The sequence below is a fragment of the Prionailurus bengalensis genome, chromosome C2, assembly GCF_016509475.1.
Source record: "Prionailurus bengalensis isolate Pbe53 chromosome C2, Fcat_Pben_1.1_paternal_pri, whole genome shotgun sequence".
Taxonomy (NCBI): Eukaryota; Metazoa; Chordata; class Mammalia; order Carnivora; family Felidae; genus Prionailurus; species Prionailurus bengalensis.
The window spans coordinates 136369426-136392841 of record NC_057350.1 but is presented as its reverse complement, the minus strand read 5'-3'; the positions used below and the strand labels follow the sequence as shown (position 1 = coordinate 136392841).

At 37.4% G+C, this 23416-nt stretch overlaps 1 protein-coding gene across 10 annotated transcripts in view; it reads left to right on the top strand.

Moving 5' to 3' along the window:
• Positions 1–23416, top strand: part of SATB1 (SATB homeobox 1) — a 101247-nt gene that overhangs the window by 51518 nt on the left and 26313 nt on the right. For all 10 annotated transcript variants that reach the window (XM_043595499.1, XM_043595493.1, XM_043595495.1 and 7 more), the window contains 3 exons: positions 426–880; positions 8549–8761; positions 17272–17427. In XM_043595499.1, the coding sequence (XP_043451434.1) occupies positions 426–880; positions 8549–8761; positions 17272–17427 (824 nt within the window). The remainder of the gene's footprint in view (positions 1–425; positions 881–8548; positions 8762–17271; positions 17428–23416) is intronic.

Genomic DNA, 23416 nt, shown 5'->3' with positions numbered 1-23416 from the left:
GTGCATATATTTTCTTAGCCCAACTCTTTCTAGTTGCTCTTAAGCACATGGTGTTCTTCTAGAAGCTGTTTTTAAAAAAAAATTCCTTATAAGCCTTCTAGGGGGTAATAAGTGAGAGTGAAAAATAGTTTGACCCCAAAACTAGTCACCTGGAATTTGAAAATAATTGATTTTATGCCTTAAGTCTAAACCACATTATAAAATTAGATCTGAAGTATTGTATTGTCCCCCTTTCAAAGTTTGTGGAATTGTGCGGAAGAGGAAAGTAAATCCATAGCCAGTGGGTTCCATCTTAAAATTTTCTTTAGTTCAATTGGATTTTCAGCGTGCTCTGTGCCTACTGTCTCTATTTAAGAAATGATCAGAAATGCTTATCAATACCCATTACTGTTGGCTTAACATGGCTTTACTTTTGTCTACTTTAGTCGAAATGGATAGTCTTTCTGAACTATCCCAGCAAGGTGCCAATCACGTCAACTTTGGCCAGCAGCCTGTCCCAGGGAACACAGCTGAGCAGCCTCCGTCCCCCGCGCAGCTCTCCCATGGCAACCAGCCCTCTGTCCGGACCCCTCTACCGAACCTGCACCCTGGGCTTGTGTCAACGCCCATCAGTCCTCAATTGGTCAACCAGCAGCTGGTGATGGCTCAGCTGCTGAACCAGCAGTATGCAGTGAATAGACTTTTAGCCCAGCAGTCCTTAAACCAACAATACTTGAACCACCCTCCCCCTGTCAGTAGATCTATGAATAAGCCTTTGGAGCAACAGGTTTCAACCAACACAGAGGTGTCTTCCGAAATCTACCAGTGGGTACGTGATGAACTGAAACGAGCAGGAATCTCCCAGGCAGTATTTGCACGTGTGGCTTTTAACAGAACTCAGGTCAGTTTTGTTCTTTTTGGAATGGTTCTCTCTCTTTTTCTCTCTTCTTTCTTTGGTCCCAATTTTTTGCTAATGCTCATTCTTTTGCTCTATGCTCTTATTTTTTTACTCTACGCTTACTCTTTTCAATCCTTCTTGTTGTGTGATCATATTGTCTGTTCTTGATGGTGCCTAAGTCTTATCACTCCTTTCCCTATCATAAACCTCCTCTACCAAGAGCTACGTACAGATTGATCTTGACTCAGGGGCTTTGAAAGAATAAATTCAATATTGAATATATTTCAAACTGGCGTTACCTATGTTTTTACCTAATGAGGTCATAGACTGTTAGTAGTAGCAGGTTGAGAAAAGTTTCATGACTTGGTCAAGGCCATTGGTAAGACTCCAGGCTTCTAGCCTACTATCTTCCCCCTGTTATCCCCATATCAAGCATGAGTATATAAACATGCCCTGTTTAAGTTCCTCTACAACTTTCTGGAGAAAAAACAAAACAAAACATATTGTGAGACTCCATAGCAATTTCTGCCATTTAATTTGAACAGCCATTTGGGGGAAAAATATATGGGGTGTGTGTTTGTGTGTGTGTGTGTGTCGGGGGGAGGGGGGCTTATTAACATAAAATGTTTCTGAGCTTTGTCCTCTTCCCTCTTTACATTATTGTTAGTATTCCTTCAAACTTCATTCTTTAGATCAGAGATCAGCAAACCTTTCTGTAATTGTCCGGAAAGCAAATATTTCAGGCTTTGAGGGCCATCAGGGCCCTGTCAGGGTGTGGGTAGCATGGTCACAGCCAGGGACAATAGGTGAATGGATGCGGGGGTGATGGTGTTTCAGTAAAACTGCCTATAAAACAGGCCCCCTGGGAGGTTTGGCCTGAAGGCCTTAGTTTGCTGTCTTTTCACTGAGACCTGCATATACCCCTGTGTTCACACCTTTGTCCTCCTGGGCAAATACCTGTGAGGATATTATCAGCACAGAGGATGTTTAGAGGGACCTGGAGAAAGAGTGATATATGATATGAGAAGGCCTAAGATGAAAAGTCCTAAACCAATTCTATTAAATTGTAAATGAGAGGGTTTTTTAAAAATTTCTTTTTTTGGAAATTAGTATGGTATATATGGTGTTTATTTTTGGCCCAGGCACACTAAAAAAAGACAAAAGAACATGTAACTTTGATTAGAAATGAGGACATTACGTCCTTTCAACTTCGTTGTTTTACCAGGGTTCTTTTCTTTTGTCAGGTTTTTTTTTGGACTGACTCATACTTTCCTTTCATATTTAAGTTATTTTGTTTATTACGTGATTATAAGAATAAGATTCTGGTATAAAAATAATCTAGTATTAATTACTTGCTGGCAGAGTTTCCATACCTAGGAGAATCCCAGCAGTGACTTATTTTTGGCTTGCCTTAACTGGATTGAAAGTTAGGAGGCCTGACAAAGCCTTTAACTCAGTGTTTGTTTTCATTTTCTTTATCTGTTTTTTTTTTTTTGTTTTTGGGGTTTTTTTGGTGTGTGTGTGTGTGTGTGTGTGTGTGTGTGTGTATCATTTGTCTTTTTAAAAGGGTACTTGCAGAGGGTAATTTCTCAGGTTAGTATGATTTTAACTAATTTTATATTTTTACCACTTAAAAATGTTAATTAGTGGCTGGTAAATTTCATGACATTTATATCAGTTGGGAAGTTATTATTTAAAAAATTAAATGAGTGAATGAATCAAAAGTCAAACTTCTAGTTATCCTGTGTCTGGCAGCATTCGTTATTTTTGTAAATAGCAGTAACTGCTAGTATTTCTCAGTACTGGGCAAAAAATAGGTCTCTTCATAAATGATCAGTAAAATGTTTGTCAATTTAATTGAAAGCCCACAAAGACAACATTGACATAAACACAAATGAAATGCAGATTTGCTAAGAAGTGTTTTAAAAACTGAGCAAATTGTTATTTCTTAAAGCACTAAGGAATCTGCTTTAAGAAACAAGGAAATGAAATAAGAATGTATTTTATATGGTGAAGAATGACAAGGTCTTAAAGCACTAAGGAAAGTATTTTACACGGTGAAAAGTGACAAGAGAGTTTAGCTGAGGGATGTGTGAAGTCACTATCCATCTGTACGGTTTTTCTTCTCTTGGGTTATGATGTCACGCCATTACTCTGAAGGGTTGACCATTTGTCCTGCCTTTGGTTCCCACATTGGCTAATTCCATGGATATCTCTAGGATTTGTTGCTGGAAAGAAGGCAGAATTCTCTCTTTATACCATAGTAATCTCTTTAAAAAGACAGTTATCTCTGTGGTTAAAACACCAAAAACAGTGACTTAATTTTTCTGAGGCTGGTAGGGGAATGACAACAGTGACAGCCTCAGTACCAAGCTCTCTTTAGTAATAATAGCTAATTTAGAAAAAGTTACTACCATAAAAAATTATTTGGAGCCCCGGGTGATAGAGAGATTTGGTTTTAAACCTGTATATTGGTAATTGGTACGCCTGAGTCGAAGTGGATATTGGCCATATTTGAAGCTGTTTTACTTCAATAAGAGTAATTTTATATGTATATTTAAGTGTTCACTTTTTGGGAACGAGCTTTTGAACATGCAAGCATGCGTGTGTTTTTGGTGGTCATACTTAAAAACCACACACGCGCGCACGCACACACACACAGCTGCATTTATTTTAATGATTATACATTCATATGAATGCATGTAGTGTGTTTATTTCGAAGTGTATGCATTTCAATAAAAGCAGGTGCAGAGTGAGAGTGTATGGTGTGAGTGTGGCGTACGAAAATACACATGCTAATGCATATGTATAGGCAAGGAGCTCTGCAGAGTTAAATCGCACATCACACATTTGCGTGCACTTACTACAATGTGCAATTCCAACTCCGAGTTTTAAAAAATTAACGTAAAATATGTACATGCAAAGGCAAAGTTATATATGATCGAATAAAGAAATTGGTAACCTATAAAGAGTATTTTAAAACATTAATATAATAGATAATGCTGTTATGAGTTGAGAGTATTTTAGTCATTGACAGTTCTGTGCAACTTTAAAATCCTGGATTTCATGTTTTAACTCTTCACTGGAGAATTTTCTCGTCATCCTAATTGGGTCTCCTAAAACCCCTCTCTTAAGACTTTCACACGTGACTATTAAAAAAAAAAGTTTACCTTTTCTGAAAATTTATGGTGAAATTTATATAATTACTTGTTCTAAGGACTTTTTCCCCTTCTAAATTGATGGGCATATGTGCTTTAATTGCTACCAAAGGTACCAGCTTTTAGCATATGTCATTCATTCAGTTATACCTACTTGATGTCTTCTTAGTGGAAACCTATGGCTAAAAATAATTGTCGAAGCTTCTAGATTTATACTTTTCAGTTCACTTCCCTATATTATTGCTATTTAGGGATTGTGATAGAAGCAAATATATTTGTTCGTTAGTGCCTTTAAAAAATTAAAAAAAAAAAAAATCCAGAATCTAACTCTGATCCCATTCTGTGGCTTTTTTTTTTTTCCTTTTTTCTCCCCACACCCCTTTGGCACACTTTATTTTCCAGTAAAATAAAGAATGAAGATGGATTATTCAAAACTGATAACAGTAATGGACCATCATGTAATGTTTTATTGAATTTGAGTTCTGTAAATTATGTGGTGGAGAGAAATTTGCCTGCTTAAGTATAACAGAAATTGCTACTGTGTTCCTATAATTCTTCACAGTGTAATTTAAGGAAAGTCCACTATCCATATCACTATTGAATAAAAGGTAAAAAGGTGCTATTACCCCAACGTGACAGCTCTCGTTTAGCCTCCCAAGCGACAGAGATAAATGCGTCTGCTTATAACTTACTTGGCAGGCGTCCAAGGTAGTAGGTGGAGTTGAAAATAGTCTTTCACCTGGACATGTGATTAAAAATTCACAAAACAACAGAGGTAGGTAGTCTTGAAGAATATTCTACTTATTTTCTTTTTAGGGAGGGAGGTTTCATAAAATCCTGTTTTCCTTCTGAGGGCTTTGAAGTTCCACGAAGCTGATAAAATCTATTTGAATCAGTGATTATGTTCAAAGAGGAGACAAACGGGAGGCCAGACAGGCCTTTTGTTCAGATTGGCAGTCTCTTTCGCTTATCTGCTGTTTTAAAGAATTCATAATTAGCTTTTGGAAGTACTGATAATATTTATTGAAGGTTTTTTTCTTTCTTCTACAATTACTAATGAATTTTACTTGTAATAACTAGTAAACTCTTTTTGGAATGTAAAAAGGGTTTAGGAATTCATCACTAAGTTCACTAAGTGAAGAAAATTGGAATTCTCCCTTAACCCCTGTGCAATGACAATACAGAATAATTTTCTGTTTTTATGTACAGAGCACATAGTGCATTATTTGATGATGTAAAGTCCCAATGAAAAGCAGCTTCTCATTTAATATAATAAAATTAATATTCATTAGTTGTTGGTAACTTACTACATAACATACAAATTCTCAAGTTCTTTTCGGAGGCAAGAATGACTGATGATTTTGTTTGACTTTGTTCAGTAAGTTCATTGAGCACCTATGATCCACAGTACATGTTTTAGTCCTGGTGTTTTAGTATACTCTCTAAGATAGCAGGTAATGTACATGAAGAGCTTGACATATTATTTTTTTAGCATGAAGAAAAAATTTTGGTAGTAGATCCCTCGTACTCTGCCCCATGGGGGATTGCTACAAATGACCTTGATCTAAGTCTGGACTATATTTTTGACTACGGGATATGGGAAACGGGCCATGTACATCTTGAGTCTGTAAATGCAACCACTCACATAACAACTTGAACGGGGCCAGAACATGCATTCTCATATTCAGATTCTAAAGTCATTTTGCATACAGAATTATTCTCAAGTGACATGATTTTTTTTTTTTTTTTTTTTTTTTTTTGGTAATTAACACATTCTAATCAAAATATTTTCTAACAATATTTTCAAGCATTTCCACCAGGGGGCACTCCCCTCATTGAAAGCCTGGGCCAAAAAAAAAAAAAAAAAAAAAAAAAATCCAAAGGTTTCTACAACACCTGACAGTGTCTACACTCACTGCTTTAGAGCTCTTTGAGTGTTCCAAGATTCAAAATATTGCTTTAGACCTTAGCATAGTGCAAGCAGAAAAACTGTACTTGCTGCAGTGGAATAATTAAGTGGAAATAAATGCTCTGCCCCTAAAACACTTTATATGCTCAACTGGGAAGTCATGCCAATATCAAAATATGGGAAGAGGAAATTTTAAATTCTCTCCCAAGTGATGTGTTGTCTTCTACTTTAAGCACGCAGGATTGACTTAGTTTCATGTTAACATGACTTGATAGAGAACATTAATGTATTTTTTCATGTGTTTGCTTTTCTCACTATAGTTGTCTGCTATCTCAGAAAACATTTTTAATAGAGATGATACAATATTTTGTTACTTGAGATTTATAAATGTCTAATTTCAAGGTTCCCAAATACAGTGACAGCCTAAATATCTGTAGGATCCTTTTGACCTAATCTGGTTTTTTTAAATTATTGAACAGTTAGTGTAGATGAACATCTTACGTAGCGCCATGTAACTTTTCATTGAAGGCTTACTTTGATTAAATTAGTAATTGCCACTAAAATTTGCCCATGAGTAGCATATCTTGTTCTTGAGTTTCTATCACTCATTTACAATTTTTTCCTTTTGTGGTCTGAATACACGTAATTAATCCACTTAGTAAATGTTTATTAAACACTCATGTGATAGGCATTGTGCTGGGATGACAAATAGGAATATTAGGTTATTATGCTCAAGGAAGTGAGAGCACTGCATTTGTCTATAATGTACCTTTCTATCTCTTGATTTCTGTGTGGTTCACATATATTGCTTTGCCAGGCACATTGTTTTAATACGTAACAGTTGGTGGGGAAAAGTAGAGACCCAGGACTATTTTTTACACCTATTTTCAAGCATTTTTTGAGACCTGTATTTTTTGGTTTCAGTGTGACACATCCAAAACAGTCAATCTAATTAGTTGGCCTTGTGCAAATGAAATAGCTGGATGATTGACTGCCTGTTTGACTAAATTTTAGTTAAATTGACTGGATGTTTTATTCCTGTATAAACACAGTTGCAGCATTACTTGTCAGTATTATGCATGAAGGGACATGCACCCTTCATTCTTCAGTCACATTTCTTACGGTAAAACAAAGTTTGGTTCCCCTTTCCAGACCAAGTGAGAGACTAAAATTTAGCAGTAAGCCCCCGAGCCTATTGGAGGCTCTTTTTAATAGCAGCCTGTTCAAATCATCTTTAAAGTGGACCATGGTTTTATACTCTCTGCATCCAAGTGTTCTATTTGGACAATGTGGTACCTTATCCCCGAAGAATTAGGAACAAAATTAGGTTTGCATTTGTAGGAAGCCATGAAAACACCCAAATGTTATCATCTTTGGGCTCACTCGTTTTGATATGAAACTTTGCCTCCCCTTTCCCAAATGTGCTCTTTCACCATCTCTGCAGGGCTGCTGGAAAGTGAAATTTACAGATTATATGGAGATCTTGTCAACATTTTATTTCGAACTGTACTGTGATAAACTGATACTCTGGCTAAACGTTGAAGGCAAACGTGTCCTGGTATTCCAGGCATTATTTCATGCACAAGGTAGAACAGGTTAAAGGCTGCTCAGTCCTTATCGAATGGACAGAAAATTTTTGTAATCATTCTATTTCATATAATTCTTTAAACAAAAATGAGGAAACTCATTCATTGTTGAAAAGCTTCTCCTAAAAATTAAAAAAAAAAATTGGTTGACAATTCATGCTCTAGTATTTAGGGAGAGGGACACCTTAAAGGAGTTTACAATGGTTTGTAAATTTCTTCTATTACTAATAAAGACTTCTATTCCTTAAGAAATTCAGTAACTACAGAATTTGATAGTGTTCTTTTCCTGGGCATGTTATGATGGATTTTTGCAATGTAAATATGGGGTTACGTGTTTCAGATTTAATCAATGTTTTCTGAAGGTCAGAATTTCAACCTGTTACCCAGAGCATGACAGTATTTAGAATTTTTCGAGAGAGTCTGTATACTTTCCTTGAATGGTAGATACAAAGAATCACTTGTCATTGACTCTTAATTGAAAATTAAGGGATAACTTAAAGTACTGCCTGTGAAAACGTAGCATAAATCTTAGATGATGCTTTAGTAATACTCTTTTTCTAACAATTCATCTTCTGATACTCTCTTTGAAAGTTCTACTTCTCTAGTAGTAGCTTTGTATCTTTATGTATTGGGCTGTCAGCCTTCCACTGCCTTTGTCTAGGCAGCTTGAGAACTATACAGCTCAATGCTGTTGTATTATGAGCATTTCATTTATTCTTAACTTCGCTCGATCGTCTCTCTGTGAAAGATTTCATGGCAAGTTAAGCTACTCAAAGGAAGGAGACCAATTAGGCAGCTTCAGTTTGTGTTACACGTAAAGCAGATGCTTAATAAAATTAAGAATACAATTGAGGCTCTCTCCTCTTTACCACTTCAAATGTAACTAATACATTTCTATGTAGAACTGATGCTTCTGACTGTTCATTTTCTAAACAGAGTGGAGAAGGAGAGGGAAGGATCACCGCTGGCTGGGCAGAGCTCAGGAGCAAGCTCACCCTGTGCCTTTCATTCCCTGCAGGGCTTGCTTTCAGAAATCCTCCGAAAGGAAGAGGACCCCAAGACTGCATCCCAGTCTTTGCTGGTAAACCTTCGGGCTATGCAGAATTTCTTGCAGTTACCAGAAGCTGAAAGAGATCGAATTTACCAGGATGAAAGGGAAAGGAGCTTGAATGCTGCCTCGGCTATGGGTCCAGCCCCCCTGATAAGCACACCGCCCAGCCGCCCTCCCCAGGTGAAGTCTCCTGTGCTCTTTGCCCTTTTTCTTTTTCTTCTTCCTTCTCCTTCTCCTCCTCCTCCTCCTCCCTCTTCCTCCTCCTCCTCCTTCTCTTTTTCCTCTTCTTTTTAATGTCTGAGGAAGAATCTCAACAAGAAATTGGAAAGATAGATGAATAGATACCAATTTTTCTAAAAATAATAATTCATAGAGTTGCTTGAGGAGAATTTGGTCCCAAATCAGTGATTCTGATATAAAAACAATAAGCTACTAATTAGAGGAAAGAAAATTGCTTTCTGTTGCTTCCTTTTGGGGGTTCTTTGGGGGTGAAAAGTAGTCTTTAAATGGGATGTTTGTCTCTACTACTATTATTAAGTACAGAAATATTTTAAGCTCAATACGAGAAAAAGTAATAGTCCATTTTATCCCTCTGAGTTTTAGAACTGCCGTTTGAATAGTGAATAAATAAAAATAAATAAATAACTCCATTTGTATTTATGCTTTCCAATACGAACTGCAGCTGGTACCAATTACACATCATCTCGTTCGTAATCTTTCATAATTAAGTTTAATACAATCCTTGAAGGCAGCTTTAAATGGTGCTGATAAGGAACGCTATCCATATTCCCAGAAATGGGCACATTCTCTGTTTTTCTAAATTTTTGCACTTTTAGAAAAGACAAAAGTCACCATGCATTTGGAAGTAGGGACCTGTATGGGGGCCTGACTTTGTGTACATGTATCTATATTTATAGTTTTTAAATAGAGTTTTAAAGATAACCTTGTAATTATTATGAGAATTAAAGTTAAGTTGATTTGCAGTACAAACTCGTAGAGAAAAGTTTGATAATGGATTAGACTTCAAATCAATAGGCAAGTATATTTTTTACACATTTAATTTATAGCATGTGCAACTCTTAAAAATAAGGTCAGCTAAAGCTGGATCAAAACTGAATATGGGAGGCACCTGGGTGGCTCAGTCGGTTAAGCGTCCGACTTCAGCTCAGGTCACAATCTCACAGTTTGTGAGTTCGAGCCCCGCGTCGAGCCCTGTGCTGACAGCTCAGAGCCTGGAGCCTGCTTCGGATTCTGTGTCTCCCTCTCTCTCTGACCCTCCCCCCCTCACACTCTGTCTCTGTCTGTCTCTCAAGAATAAATAAACATTAAAAAAATTTTTAAAAAACTGAATATGGAACATAAAATATTCATATAAGGTCATCATGAAATTGTATTTTGATGTTAATTTCTTTCCATCAATAGTAAAAAAAAAAAAAAATTCCCACCTTTCCAAGTATGGAAATATAGAAAAAGCTCATTCAACACTAAAAATGAAATTGCCACAGATAATAACTTCATCAGTAAAAAATAGACATAATATTCAGCCACTTGTTGAGGTCCTTAAGCTGTACGTTGTAATGTTCTGAAATGAATCTTTTGTGGAAACATCCAGAGTTCGTTTTCTCCATTTTATGTAATAAAAATCATTCGGTCTTGATGTCTATAGGCACAGAGTGTAAGGAAGTCATTGCTGTAATTGTGAATAAGAAAGTCATGGGTCTCTAGCAGAGAATAATGATATTTATCTGCATGTATACATATCTACCTGTGTACACATACAGTTACTGAATTTGATCTGTAAAGCCTTCCTTAAAATATTTTTTAAGAAAAAAAATGCAGAATTCTTTATGTATATATGTGTATACATACATATATATGTATATGTGTGTGTGTATATATATATATATATATATATGGTTTTTAGAGAGTGATTAAACAAAAAAATAATGTACTTTGGACTTGGTTTAACACTTAGTTTGTGGTGTTTAGAGTTAATGCACCATCGTTAGTTAACTTTGCTTCTATAATCGTCACAGAAGGCCTCTGGGCAAAGAGTTATTTTACTTATCACTTAATCTGCAATACTAACAAAAGAATTGCTTACTTAAGATCAGTATGAACTTCAGCATTAAGCTGTTTCTTTTTTCTTTTTTTTTTAATCTAAATATTTGACTTAGTAGTTCCTTAAGACAGTTTTGTTTTCTAATATTTCTGTGATTTTAATGCTTTTGTTTTTTCTAATGTGATTCTGCTATCCTTATTCATCAAGTTTTTCCTTTAGCCACATTTACATTAATTCTTAAGTGGTATTTCTTTTCATATACCATTAAGATACTCTTGGGTAGCTTTCTTATATATACGTCTAAAGACTATGTCTGCTGGTAAGTTGGGAAGAAAATATAATTTATTTTGGCCTGCATTATTGATTAACTAGTTGAGCCACCCTTAGCTTTATTTGTTTGTTCTCAAAAGGGGTTGAGACCAAGCCCATAGCGGGGATACCCAGCCAACGATGAACATGTATGTAAAGTATGTAGATACCACAGATTCTTAGTGAAACTCTTTCAAAGGAAAACAGTTTCTGTTAATGCAGAATTACTAGCCCTCTAACCAAATTCCGAAATGATTATCAGATGTGTGTAATTTTAGTTCACTGCTCTAATATACATCTTCAAGTATCTTAACTTGCCTAAAAATCCCTTTTGCATGACTTAATATTATTTTAATAGAGCTCATAACCACTTTTTCCACCTTTTACCCTTTAACAATGACTTTCTGAATTAAATTTTAAGAACTCTTAAATGTATTAAAAGTATTATCAATGTGAAATGAGTACTTAAGATTTGGAAAAATGTGTTCTCCAGCAGCGGAGTTAGTATAGTTTTGCAACAGTTGAAATGGAACCAATACACCATACTTAAGGTTTTAATATGTTTATTACAAGTGATTAAAATGGAAGGGGAAAAAGGACAAAACCACAGATACAGAAACAAACTGCAGAATTTTATCTTTTTTAATTTTATATTTTTGACAAAGAGGAGTCTATCATCCCATTTCATTTCACCGTACAGGAAGAGATTCATAACATATTTTGAGACAAGTCTTTGGCTTGGTTTGGAGCCGAACCCTGATTTCTTTCTAAAGTACTGCTTTTTCAAAGGCAGAGGTCTCTTATGGCTCACAGGAGACCAGACTACCTTTAGGCCTGAGAAAGCTGGGTTCTCTTCCAGCTCCTTCCCTGTAGAGTTGAGGTCACACAGAAGATGATTGATGTTATATTTTTAAGAGAGAGAGAGAGAGAGAGAGCACGCAAGTAGGGGAGGGGAAGAGAGAGAGGGAGATACAGAATCTGAAGCAAGCTCCAAGGCTCTGAGCTATCAGCCCAGAGCCAGACACGGAGCTCAAACCCATGAACCGTGAGATCATGACTTAAGCCAAAGTCGGACACTTAACTGACTAAGCCACCATGGTGCCCCCGTACAGAGGATGATTGAGATATCTTCCCAAGGTCATACCAGACTAAGGACCTAAACTATTGAGTAACTTGGATTCTAAATTATCTTTAAGAAGGCTCTTCCCTGGTTTTAGTCAGGCCCCAAGTTTTATTCCAAGGAGTACTTCCCTGGGAAAATCTAGGCCAACCTCAGATATCACCAGAGCTCTTGGCTGGCTGCTGCCTAGGTGAGATGCCCCTGGTGCAGACCTGTCCCTTGTGCCTCAGTAGGGGCAACTGTGCCATGGGCTCTGTCCTCTGTCGGCGGCAGTTGGCTCTGGGCCCAACCTACTTGCTGAAAGCCTATTTTCATAACTTATGTTTTCCAATTAAAGAAATAAGAATACTTTGTACTTGATAATGGTTTCATAGTTCTCTAGCACCCTCATGCACGTTAGTTCATTGAATCCTCATTTCAACCTTTTGGTAGGAGAAAGAGGAAAAAAAAACAAAGTTAAGACTTTGTCAATTTTCACGACCCCTATTAAGTCTCTTGCTTTTTCTCCACACCTCAGGCCACCTCTTCAAAACGCAAACATTTTAGGAAGGGGAAAATGAAACGTGGGGACTTTTTCTGTTTGTCATGGAGGATGGGAAGTTTTATTTTTAGATTAGGAAGAGGAACACATGTGAGAACATTCTCCTGATACAATATGTTAAATGTTTGGCAAATGCTCTGCTTTTGAAGACTTCAGACAGTTAGGCATTTCTGAAATTGTGGAGAGAGTAGCCCTTTCCAAACTTTGTTCGTATGAAAATGTCCGGGGGAACCCAAACCCTCCAAAGCTCCCTGGTCTTAAAGTTTCTTTTCTGATTATGGTTAGCAAATTTAACAAATGAGTTTATAAGAGGACTTTGATTAATAATAATTAGTGATTATTTTCTGGGACTTGTCTGTTCCATGGAACAGATCAGTTTTAAGTTGATGACTTCTGTTTAGGTGTGTGCTTATTTGATTTTATTTGTGTGTTTCAATATGTGTGGCTTTTAGAGTTAGCAATTTCTGTTTCCATAAGGACTGTTTGAAAGCCTCTAATTACCAAGTTTAACTTATACATGAATTACACGATTATTTTTCTTATATTTTTACATCTCTTTATGTAATTCTTTAGTCTCTCCTGAAGAAAGATGGGATATTTTATAACAACATTAGAAAATGTCAAAAGTTCCTATTAGCCGTGTATAATTTACATAGTGGCTGCACCCTGCCGTCTCTTTACAGCAAAGTCTTCTATTATGTAATGAAACATGGCTTCAGCCATGGGCACTCAGTTAACATTGGATAAAAGTTTTGTTATGAATCACGTGGCCAGCATGATTTTAAGATCTTATGTGCTTATAAGATACTTCCCATTAACAGTCATCTTTTAAAATAACTAGAGGACTTTATAACGTCCGGATTAGGAAAATAATTAATATTGTTCCTAAAAAGAACAGAAAGAAAAGTAGCATGAAAAGAGAGGACCATGATATTCAAGACGGTGTTAATATATAAAAATTTAAGAATGGGGACCATTTTCTGTCACTGGTAAAAGTACTTCAAAACAGCACATTCCTTATATAACAATTCCAAGAAAACATCTGTAGTTTATATACCTTGACAAATAAATTCAGGTTGGATTACTCCGGGTAATAACTGAAGCAGATAAAGCCGTTAGCTAAAAATTAGACATTAATGAGCCTGACTCAGCAAAAGGCCACCAAAAAGCAGGTCCAGCATATCTTTAAAAAGTAAGAGTTTTTCCAAATAAAGAACTCTTGTATAACATCATGACCTCAGTATAGTGCAGTGGTTTCTAAAATAAGCATTAGCATTAGACAGACTTGAGTTTAGAGCTCATGTTGCCTTATGAATAAATCACTTCTTTGTTTTAGGAGAGTTTTCTCAATTTTCAACTGGGGCAATAATAGTACGTACTCGGGCCTGTTGTGCAGGTTAGAGCTAATGTACCTGAACGTGATGCCTAGCATATTAGAAACAACTAATAACTGCCAGCCTTTGTTATTACCGTAGTTACTGTTAAAACTACGACCAACTTTAATTGTGTGTGTGTGTGTGTGTGTGTGCGCGTGCGCGCGCGCACACGTGTGCACTAGGTGCTTGCAGGCACTCCCTCCTCCATCAACGAATCGTACATACACTGATCAGGACCACAGTAGAGTTCGTTTTGAGTAGTATGTATGAGGTAGGTGGCATGTATATAGTACCCAGAGTTCGTTTGCCCGCAGGATTCGATGCATTCAGCGATCCATGGAGAAACAAAATAGAATTTTCCTGGAAAACTTGCGTTCTCCTGCACAGATTTTAGTGAAATATAAAGCAGACCCCCGTGCTTGCACCCTGAGCTCACTTGGGAGGGTATAATCGTAGAAGCTCCGAATCTCAACTGCTTCCCCGGCGCCGCGGTAATGAGGGAGTAGCACACCCTACCTTGATAAAAGCTATTCGGAAAGCAACTGCATTTATTTTACCTCCTGTGCTATTTGCGGAGAAGAGCTGAAGAGTAGTTTGTTTTGCCTGGAATGAACTACTTTATGAATTTTAATGTGTGATATAATATTAAAAGCTAAACCAGGATTAACGAAGATTTTTTTTTGTACTAAGCTAAAATAGTACTTAGTAGAGTGAGGTAGAAAAGATTTTCGTTTCCATTTTTACCTGGGGAAAAATTCAGCTTTCATATTTTTGAAAAGCTGTCCAAGTCAGTTCCCCTTAAGCAATAGCTTGTGCTTAGGAAAAAATGTGATTCCAGAATTCTAATAGCTTATCTATGATAAGATACATATCTGAGCCAACAAGATGATAAAGAAAAGCTTTTCTAAATATTTTTTTAAATGAGTGATAGAGTTTCTTTATATTTTAAAAAAAATTGTTGCTCTAATTTTTTTTTTTCAGTTTTAAAGGTTTCGTCTGTACACCTTTTCCACTTTTGATTGTGTTGCCTACTAGGAAGCAGTTACTTGATTTTTTTTTTTAATGATTTGAAATTCTTGCTTTTTGGTTCCAGTTGAAATTGCTTTATTAAAAAAAATTAAACAGAAGAAATTTTTAGAAACCAGATCACAGGGTTGAAACAAATGATTATAGCCCACCTCAAAGATAAATTCTTAAACATAGTTTTTACAAAAGAATGACAATTATTTTAAAAACAAACTGAAACAAGTTTCCAAAGCCTGCTTCCTTAACTATGGCTAAGCAGATTGCTACCAAGGAACTTTCTTCCAATGTACTGGACTTCATGCCCCCATTTCCATAACATTCAATTTTCAAAGCGATTGAAATGGCTTTTCTTTTCTCTTTCATTTAAGCAGTGAGAAAAATAGGTATTAAAAGAGACCCCATGGGGTGATCAAATCTATCCTTCTGCCTCAAAGCAAGACCACCCCAGAGCAAAGTTGCGAATCTCACCAAAGCAACTTTGTAGGCAATTTATGGTAATGCTTTAACTCTTCTGGCTCCTAAAGTGGTATTTAGCAGATTATTGCTTCAAAGCCCCGTGTATGTTCTTAGTGGCCTCCAGTCGTTAATATACCTCCGAGAGTGCCCTTGCATTCTGGAGCCATAGAGCTGGAAGGGGCATTCTGGAAATCACGCTTCCACGCTTGCCATTCCCATCTCCAGCTTATAGGTTAGTAGTGGCAAATGAGGGCTAACCAGTTGGTGACTTACCCTGCCTTACTCTCTGTGTCCTCACTTGGGCCTGTGGCCCACCCATTTCACAGCATCATCCTTTCAGTGCCTAGAAGGGTAGTGTCCAAGTGGAAGAATCTCGCTGCCTCCTCAAGTTAAGCAAGTTAAGGGTGTTATTTTGCTAACTGGCTAGAAGTTAGGAGGCATGTTTTAAAGACTTCTATTTCCTCTCAAGTGCAGAGGATTGAATTGCTTTAGGATAACCTCTGCATATCTTTTGATAACCAAATATTAACGACGATTCTGGAAGATTTGCAGCGTGATTAAAAGGATGTATCATTTCATGACCAAAAAAAAAAAAAAATCATTCATTCTGGAATGGACTTCATTTTCTGTTGCTCATTGTATATGTGAGGAATTGTCCAAGATGGTAACGGAAACCTGGGCTCTGGAAGGGATCCTAAGAAATGTGGCCCTTAGTGAGTCATTTTGCTGGGAGAAGCAGGGTCCTGCATCTGTGGTGACTTCATTTACATTTTCCCCAATTTCCTGGTAAAAAAGCAACGACATCGTTTATATGTAAAAATTTCCAGGCTGATTCACATGACTGCATAATAAAAATTAAATTAGGAGTTTTAGAAATTAATAATAGTTATCAATAAATTTTGAGGTTGAGATTTTATTTTTACCCCCAAATTTTGTGTCATTTTCCTGCTGATACCTGCTTATTGTTATTACCAAAGGCATTGATGCTAATTTTTCACTCAAGATTATTCATTTTGAATATATTTATAAAGTCACCAATTCTATAATATGTGTAACTTGTAGTAATGTTCTGTTAAATATTGTGAAACATTTTCTTATTGTCTGGTTCCACAAGTCAAAAGGAAATAGTTACATACTGGGGTGCCAGGAGAAGATGAAATAATTATACAGAACAGCTCGGACATGCACGTGTAAAATGCAACCAGCCTTTATGATAATTAAACAAGGCACTCTACCTGTTTCATGGATGGATAGAAGATTTAAATATGCAGCCTTGCAAATGGCTTTGTTATGGAAGATTTTAAAAATGAAACATAAGAGGAACAGGCATTGAAAAAAAGAGTCTAAAATTAAAAAGGCCATAGTATGTGATAGCTATTAGTGATGCAATTGTCTATTAGGCACCGGGCACCCAGTGAAGGTACAGCACTGGGCATTATGATTTTAATTGTGAATTTCCTTTGTTAGAATTGCAATGGACAGTAATTGGGAAACAATTAGTTTAGGGTTTTCCAGTCTTTGAAACTATTCTGTTTTCCAGAAAACTTACTTTATGATGCTCTAATTCCTGTTTGTCAGCTGGCAATTGCTGTCTTATTACCGATGCAATCACCTGTGACAATGTGACTTTCTTAACTTAAGCAATCTGATCTCGGGGTAATAACTAATGTTGAATGACTGCACTGTTGATCACCTTGATCATAAAAGGAACAACAGTGTCCAGTTTGGATGCCGAGCCTGAAAAGCTTCAAAACAATTTGGCCAATGAAAAATGACAGTCATGTTGAAAATGTTTTGTAGGTGAAAACAGCTACGATTGCCACTGAGAGGAATGGGAAACCAGAGAACAATACCATGAACATTAATGCTTCCATTTATGATGAGATTCAGCAGGAAATGAAGCGCGCTAAAGTGTCCCAAGCACTGTTTGCAAAGGTTGCCGCAACCAAAAGCCAGGTAAGAGCCTCTGTTAGGCACTGAGAATGTTGATCCGCGATGCCTGTGAAAATTTCTTTCAGAGGGGTGTCTGTTTTCAGTATTGACCCTACTGAATTGACCCTATTGCAGTACTGACCCTATTGCATCCGTGAGAGGTCAGAGTCTCCAGGATTATTGACAGAGCTCTGTGATGAAAAAAATACGTTGTTCAGATTCAGGCAGTAGATAAGTGGTTCTGTTTCCTCCCAACACCTACTCTCCAGACCAAGGATTTCTCGGTAACTCTCTGGGGTCAGTTAATAGTTGTTTTCAGAAGGATATTGTAATGTAGAGGCAATTTCTCAATGTGGTCTATTGTACTGGTGCAAGTAACTTGAATTACTATTGTTTCATTATTACTTAGATGACCTTGATCTCCATCCTAAGATACTGCAAACATAATAGTTTCTTCTGTTCCAACTCAGCCATCTGCATCTATTAGGTGCACTCACTAAAACAAACCAGCTCGCCCACCAAACAAAACTTTGCACATTAATGACCCTCATTTTTCCATAGATACATGATATGTAAGACGTACAGACTGAATCGCAACTAGAAAAACTATCCAAGTCTGGTAAATTATAAATGAATAGAAATGAATTGGAAAAGTTACAAGTCCCCCACTAAACAAGATGAATACGTACAAAGGACAGAAAATGCAGTCCTTTATCAGTATAATTTTCATATATTGATAATTTGTGCCCATCAAAAGCAGGGTCATCCATAGGAACAAACTTATAATTACTTCTAAACCTTTGTTCAAAGCCACAGATACTTTTTAAAGGACCAAAAGAATACTGAACTGTCTTCTCCTTTACAAAATATTTGGTAACAAGATCAAGGTGGGGATTTAGAAGGCAGTCAAGGGCTCAGGTGAGATTTTAACAACTTGCAATTTTAGACAGACCCGTTTTCCCTATCATTAGTGAACTCTCCTTTGTAAAACGGCCTTCTTTGCTGCTGTCAACTTCTGATAAAAATACACAATTCTGAGAGTACTTACATTCACTGGATTGACTATACCATACTTTTTTTTTTTTTTTTTAGCTCTTCCTAAAATTTTTCTCTATCAGCATTAATCGTGGTACTTGATAGGAGTTTTGCTTTAGAAAAGGTTGTTCTTATTTAAGTTATAGACTGGTTGAAATACTTAAGGGATATCTTGGAAATGTTATATAAAAATGATTAAACTCAAGCTGTGGACTGTAAAAATTATAGCTTTATAGGCCACATGCCTGCCTACCCTTCAATCACTGTCAAAGTGATAATTTCTACAATAATATGTTTCTTTTATTGTGAGATTCTAAACATCAAGTGCTGTTTAAACATTAAACTGAATTGTTTATGTTAGTGCTGTACTCAGCGTGTCATACATCAGGCCACCGTAATCTCTCATGGAATGTAAAATTCTGTCATGAATCATGGCTTGTATATCGGAAATTACTGTAATTTTGATTGGAAATTACAGGGCTCTTGAAATGTTTCTAATTATGATAGAATGTTAGAGCCGCTTCAAACCTGTGTGCTTCTTCAGATGTCTTCATTTACATGCCAAGACTATGCATTAAGGAGAAATGTCCTGTTCTCCCTTTACCCCTCACCCACCCACCCTGCACGTTCTTGTTTGGGCTATTTAGTCTAATTATGATGAGGATCTCGTATTCAGACGTATATTATCTTGCCTTTCTTTCTGATCCTACATCTTTTCTGACCTGTCCAATTAAATTAGCAAGAACAACAGACTGGATCCCTATAGAGCCCCTTTCTCCACTCCCCAAAATAGATAAACAGAGAAACTAGGTGGGTATTATTGTAATATATGGGGTCAGCCTTAAAACATACAAAATACTAACACTTTTTGATAACTGTCGTTTCCTTGCTTGTCATCTGTCCTTGAATTCAGTGGCATTTCCTCCCTCCCCATTTCCTTTCCGAAACGCAGAGCTCCTTTAGGGTTGGCAGTCCCTTTGCTACCTTCATCCTTTCTTTCTCTTAAATGATGTCTCCACATCTGCCCAACTGGGCTGAGTTACTGATGTGGGAACTCTTTAGACAGTGGCGGCAGTTGGTTGGTAACGTCATGTGAGTGCTGTTCTGGCGAGTTTTTTAAACATCCCAGCTCTCTGCCCCTGTCCTAAGAAGCTCCTCGTGAGTCTCTTTCAGCAAGTGTCGATTGGCAGCTTCTGGGCCTCTGCCAGGACGGTGTGTTTCCCAGAACCCCTTAACCTGATCCCTCGTTACTGAAGAAGGAAGAATCCAGGGAGCCGGTGGTTGGCTGTGGGGTCCAGCATAGTGTTAACTTTCATTCTCTCGGATACTTATTCTTCCTAACTTCTACTCTCCTGTAACTTCCCAACAGAGGATTTTTGTAGTTTTCTCTTTGTTGGTCAGTTTAGGTGTTAGCACTGCCCTCATTATGAAACTATGTAGAAAGATTTGCGATTCCTTAAAAATAACCAGTCCAAAAACTGTGTATATATACCACTTGGAAAAGTGTGACTTAACAAGGGAAGTAGTCACTATTTAAGTTCTGTTCTGCCATGATTTTTGTGAAGGAAATGGAAAAACCAGCAAATAACCCCTCCCCCCCCCCCCCCCCGCTGAAATCTTCAAACTAGATTGACCTTCTCGTGGTCAAAATTTTAACCTCTAAAAGAGCGATTTACTTCTAGGATGTATGTGTCAAGGCTTGTCAGAGTGTGGCAGAGGTCCCTGAAAATGACGTGTGTGTAAAAAGGGAAGAACAGAAGTCTTTTATCTCAGCCCGTCTCACTCCATCTGCTTCTGGTTCTCTGGGCTAGCTTACCTTCCAGCACCGTCTTTGTACTTAGACTCCACTGTGCGTTACGAATGACCTACATTTAATTCTCAGAGTAACCTTTTGAGCTGGGCTTGTTTTCCTCATTTTATACGCGAGAGTCACCGGACTCATAAATAGTAGAGCCAATCCTAATTTCTCGATTCTCTGCATCTGGCCTCCTATTTTAGAATTTCCTTGGGGTTCTAGGTAGCCTCAGTCCTGAAGTGATACCCTGCTCCAGGAAAGAGGAATTAGGGGTGTTGGACTAATTTGATCGAGGGAACGGTGAGAACTTTCCTTTCTTCATTGATGTTTCCATGGAATATGGGTTCTTACCAGAATAGGGTCCTTGGAATCCAGGCTTTTTCATGTCCCATTGTGCTAGGGGGAGATCCATGGGGGGGATCCCCAAAGTAGGCTATGGTCCTGTCTGTATCACTGGTGTTATAATATTGAACAATTCTTTAACCTTTTTGAGCCCAAGATTCTTTTAACATGGGAGAAGGTCACATGCTACAATAGATGCAGAAGAGCTTCTAAATTATACAGCACTCTGCACAAATGGATAAGGTCTTATAATGTGCTACCCAAGGGGCTCAGACCTCTACACAGAGTGACTTCTTATTATCTGTGTATGTATCTGAAATACTTTCCATTTTAAACTAAAAGGTAAAGCTTTAGGTAGCTGGGAGGCAGTGTAATTATTTGAAAGTTTCCACGGTCCCAGAATGTTACGAAACCACACATATCACAGTTGGGCTATGTACTGACTAATGCACAAAGTATTTTCAGTAAAAGAAACCAACTCTGTGGATTCCACCATTTCACATGTATTACATGATCTCTTCTTTTCGATGAGTAATAGAAATGGGATTGTTTTTAACTCTAATAGAAATGTCTGAATAAAATATGCAAGTAAAAACTGAAGGTAGGCTACTTTCTGTGCTTGGGTAGGAAAGCAGGCTAATGCAAACTTTAAAAAGATGATATGCTTTAAACATAATGTGAATAGCTCCAAATGAATACACTTTATATTCTGGGTATTCAAATAAGCAGCAGTTTTTCCAAGTGAATCATATTGGAATTTTATCAAACATTTAGTCTGATAACATTCAAATAATTATGAGAGCAGAATTCGCTAATTTTACTGTTTAAAAAAAAAATAGTTGATTTGGGTAATAACCATTACGGTAGCAAGGTTCAGTTACTGTTCATTGGTTATAGTGTTTTCATATGGGAGATGGAAATGGAATTTTTTCCTTAATGGTGGCAGATGTTGGAATCTAATTTTATTCCACAGCAAACCCCCTGAGAGCTCTGAGACTTAAGGTGTATGTCCAGCAAGGGGACATTAGCGGCACCATAGGCCTTGCCTTGTACATCGAATTGTTACATTGATTTTCGTGTCTGCAGAGGTGGGGCTTCCAGATACAGTAATACAGGAGTACAGGGCTTTTATGGGCCGGTGCTGCATCGCCACTTGTGTTTAGAAAATGATTTCTCTCCGGTGCTTTATTGAACAGGGTATTTCTGTTAGGTAGAGCGACGGGATGATGAAAATTCTATCTGACTGAATATGACTGAGTATAATTTTTGGCACTCCCTCCCCACCAGTCCCGTACAGTTACAGGACTCTTTGCCTGCTACTGATAACAGCTAGTTGATAGGTATGGTTTTAGTGCTCAAAGAAGAAAAAAAGAAACAAAGTAGTTCTTTGCTTCTGCAAAAGACAGCACGACCAGTGGAAGAGACCAAATAATTTAAAGCCTTTTGCTTTCTTCCATTCACTCTTCCGACACTTTTGTCACCGAGGTTCAAAGCCTTTAGTGAGGGGAGCGAAGGGAGGGGGGAGTGGAAGAAAGAAGGAAGCTTTCGTGCATCTTTGTGGCCTTTGGGTTTGAAATTCTTAGATGGTGATTAGAATGTCTTAGATACAAGTACGGAGACATACCACGGATCAGTGGGGCTAGAAATGGGGCAAAAAAATGTAATTTTCATTGCCGGGGATAGGAATGCATAGTGACAAAATCCAGGGGGAAAAAAACCCACGGAACCATGATTGCATACTGTATTCCAGCATGTTAGTGAAGGCATCTTTTATTTTGTCAGAATTAAATTATACTTCACGGAAACTATACTTTGAAGCTCAGTGCTGATTCATTCTTTTGGAATGTTCATGCAACAGACTTTGCTGCAACACGATTTCACCTGTGTAGCCTCTTATTTAAGTCACAAAGGAGGCCCCTGCAGATCTGAGAGTCACGGTTTCTGTTATTTCTGGTGCCACATCCTTTTCTGGGAGTCTGTGGGATGATCTTTACATATTGTCCTCATAGCCCCTCCTCTCAGGCAAATCAAGTTTTCTTCAGCCAAGGTCTGAGGAGAGAACTGCCTCTTTACACACTCTCCATCTAGTGCTTTCTATTTTATTTTATTTTTTAATCTTTTTTTATTATTTTTTACTGGGTAGAGGTGATCCTGGGAGATATGGCTCAAATTTCCCTGAATCAGCATCCCTGGTAGAGAAAGGGTCAGAGAAGTACTTTGAGGGGAGAGCAAGGAGAGAAGCAAGACCACCCCGAGTGTAGCCACTTCAGCAACCTGCCCATGTGCCCATTAACACCCATGCGGGAGGCCCCCGTACTGCATTCTTGAATGACAAGGATGTGGTGTTCCATCTGTCTCCCATTTAAGGTGTTCTGTGTTGATAACCACCTAAAAACCTCTCATGTCTAAATACCGGGAATCCATATTGGATTTAGTTTTCTAAAATGTAGGCCTGTTATATTTCTAGTTGGTTGCTAAATAGGACTATTGAAATCAACGGTTTTGTTTTTATTCTTTTTAACTTAGTTATAAAAAGACAATCTAATTTGTTTTAATGAGCAAAATATTTTGACACTTATCAACAAAAGATATTCGAGTGGCCAAAAGGAAAATAAAAAGGCTATCCCATCATTCGCCATCAGAAAAATGTTAATTAAAGCCAAAAATATATGCCATATCAAATTCACTACAATAACTAGAAGTGAAAAGACCAAGTGTTAGTGATGGTGTGGAACATCTGAGAAACTCATACATTGCTGACCATGGGAATGTAAATGGTACAACCGCTCTGGAAAAGCTAGCAGTTTCTTATACAGTTAAACATACAGTAGTAACATGTGA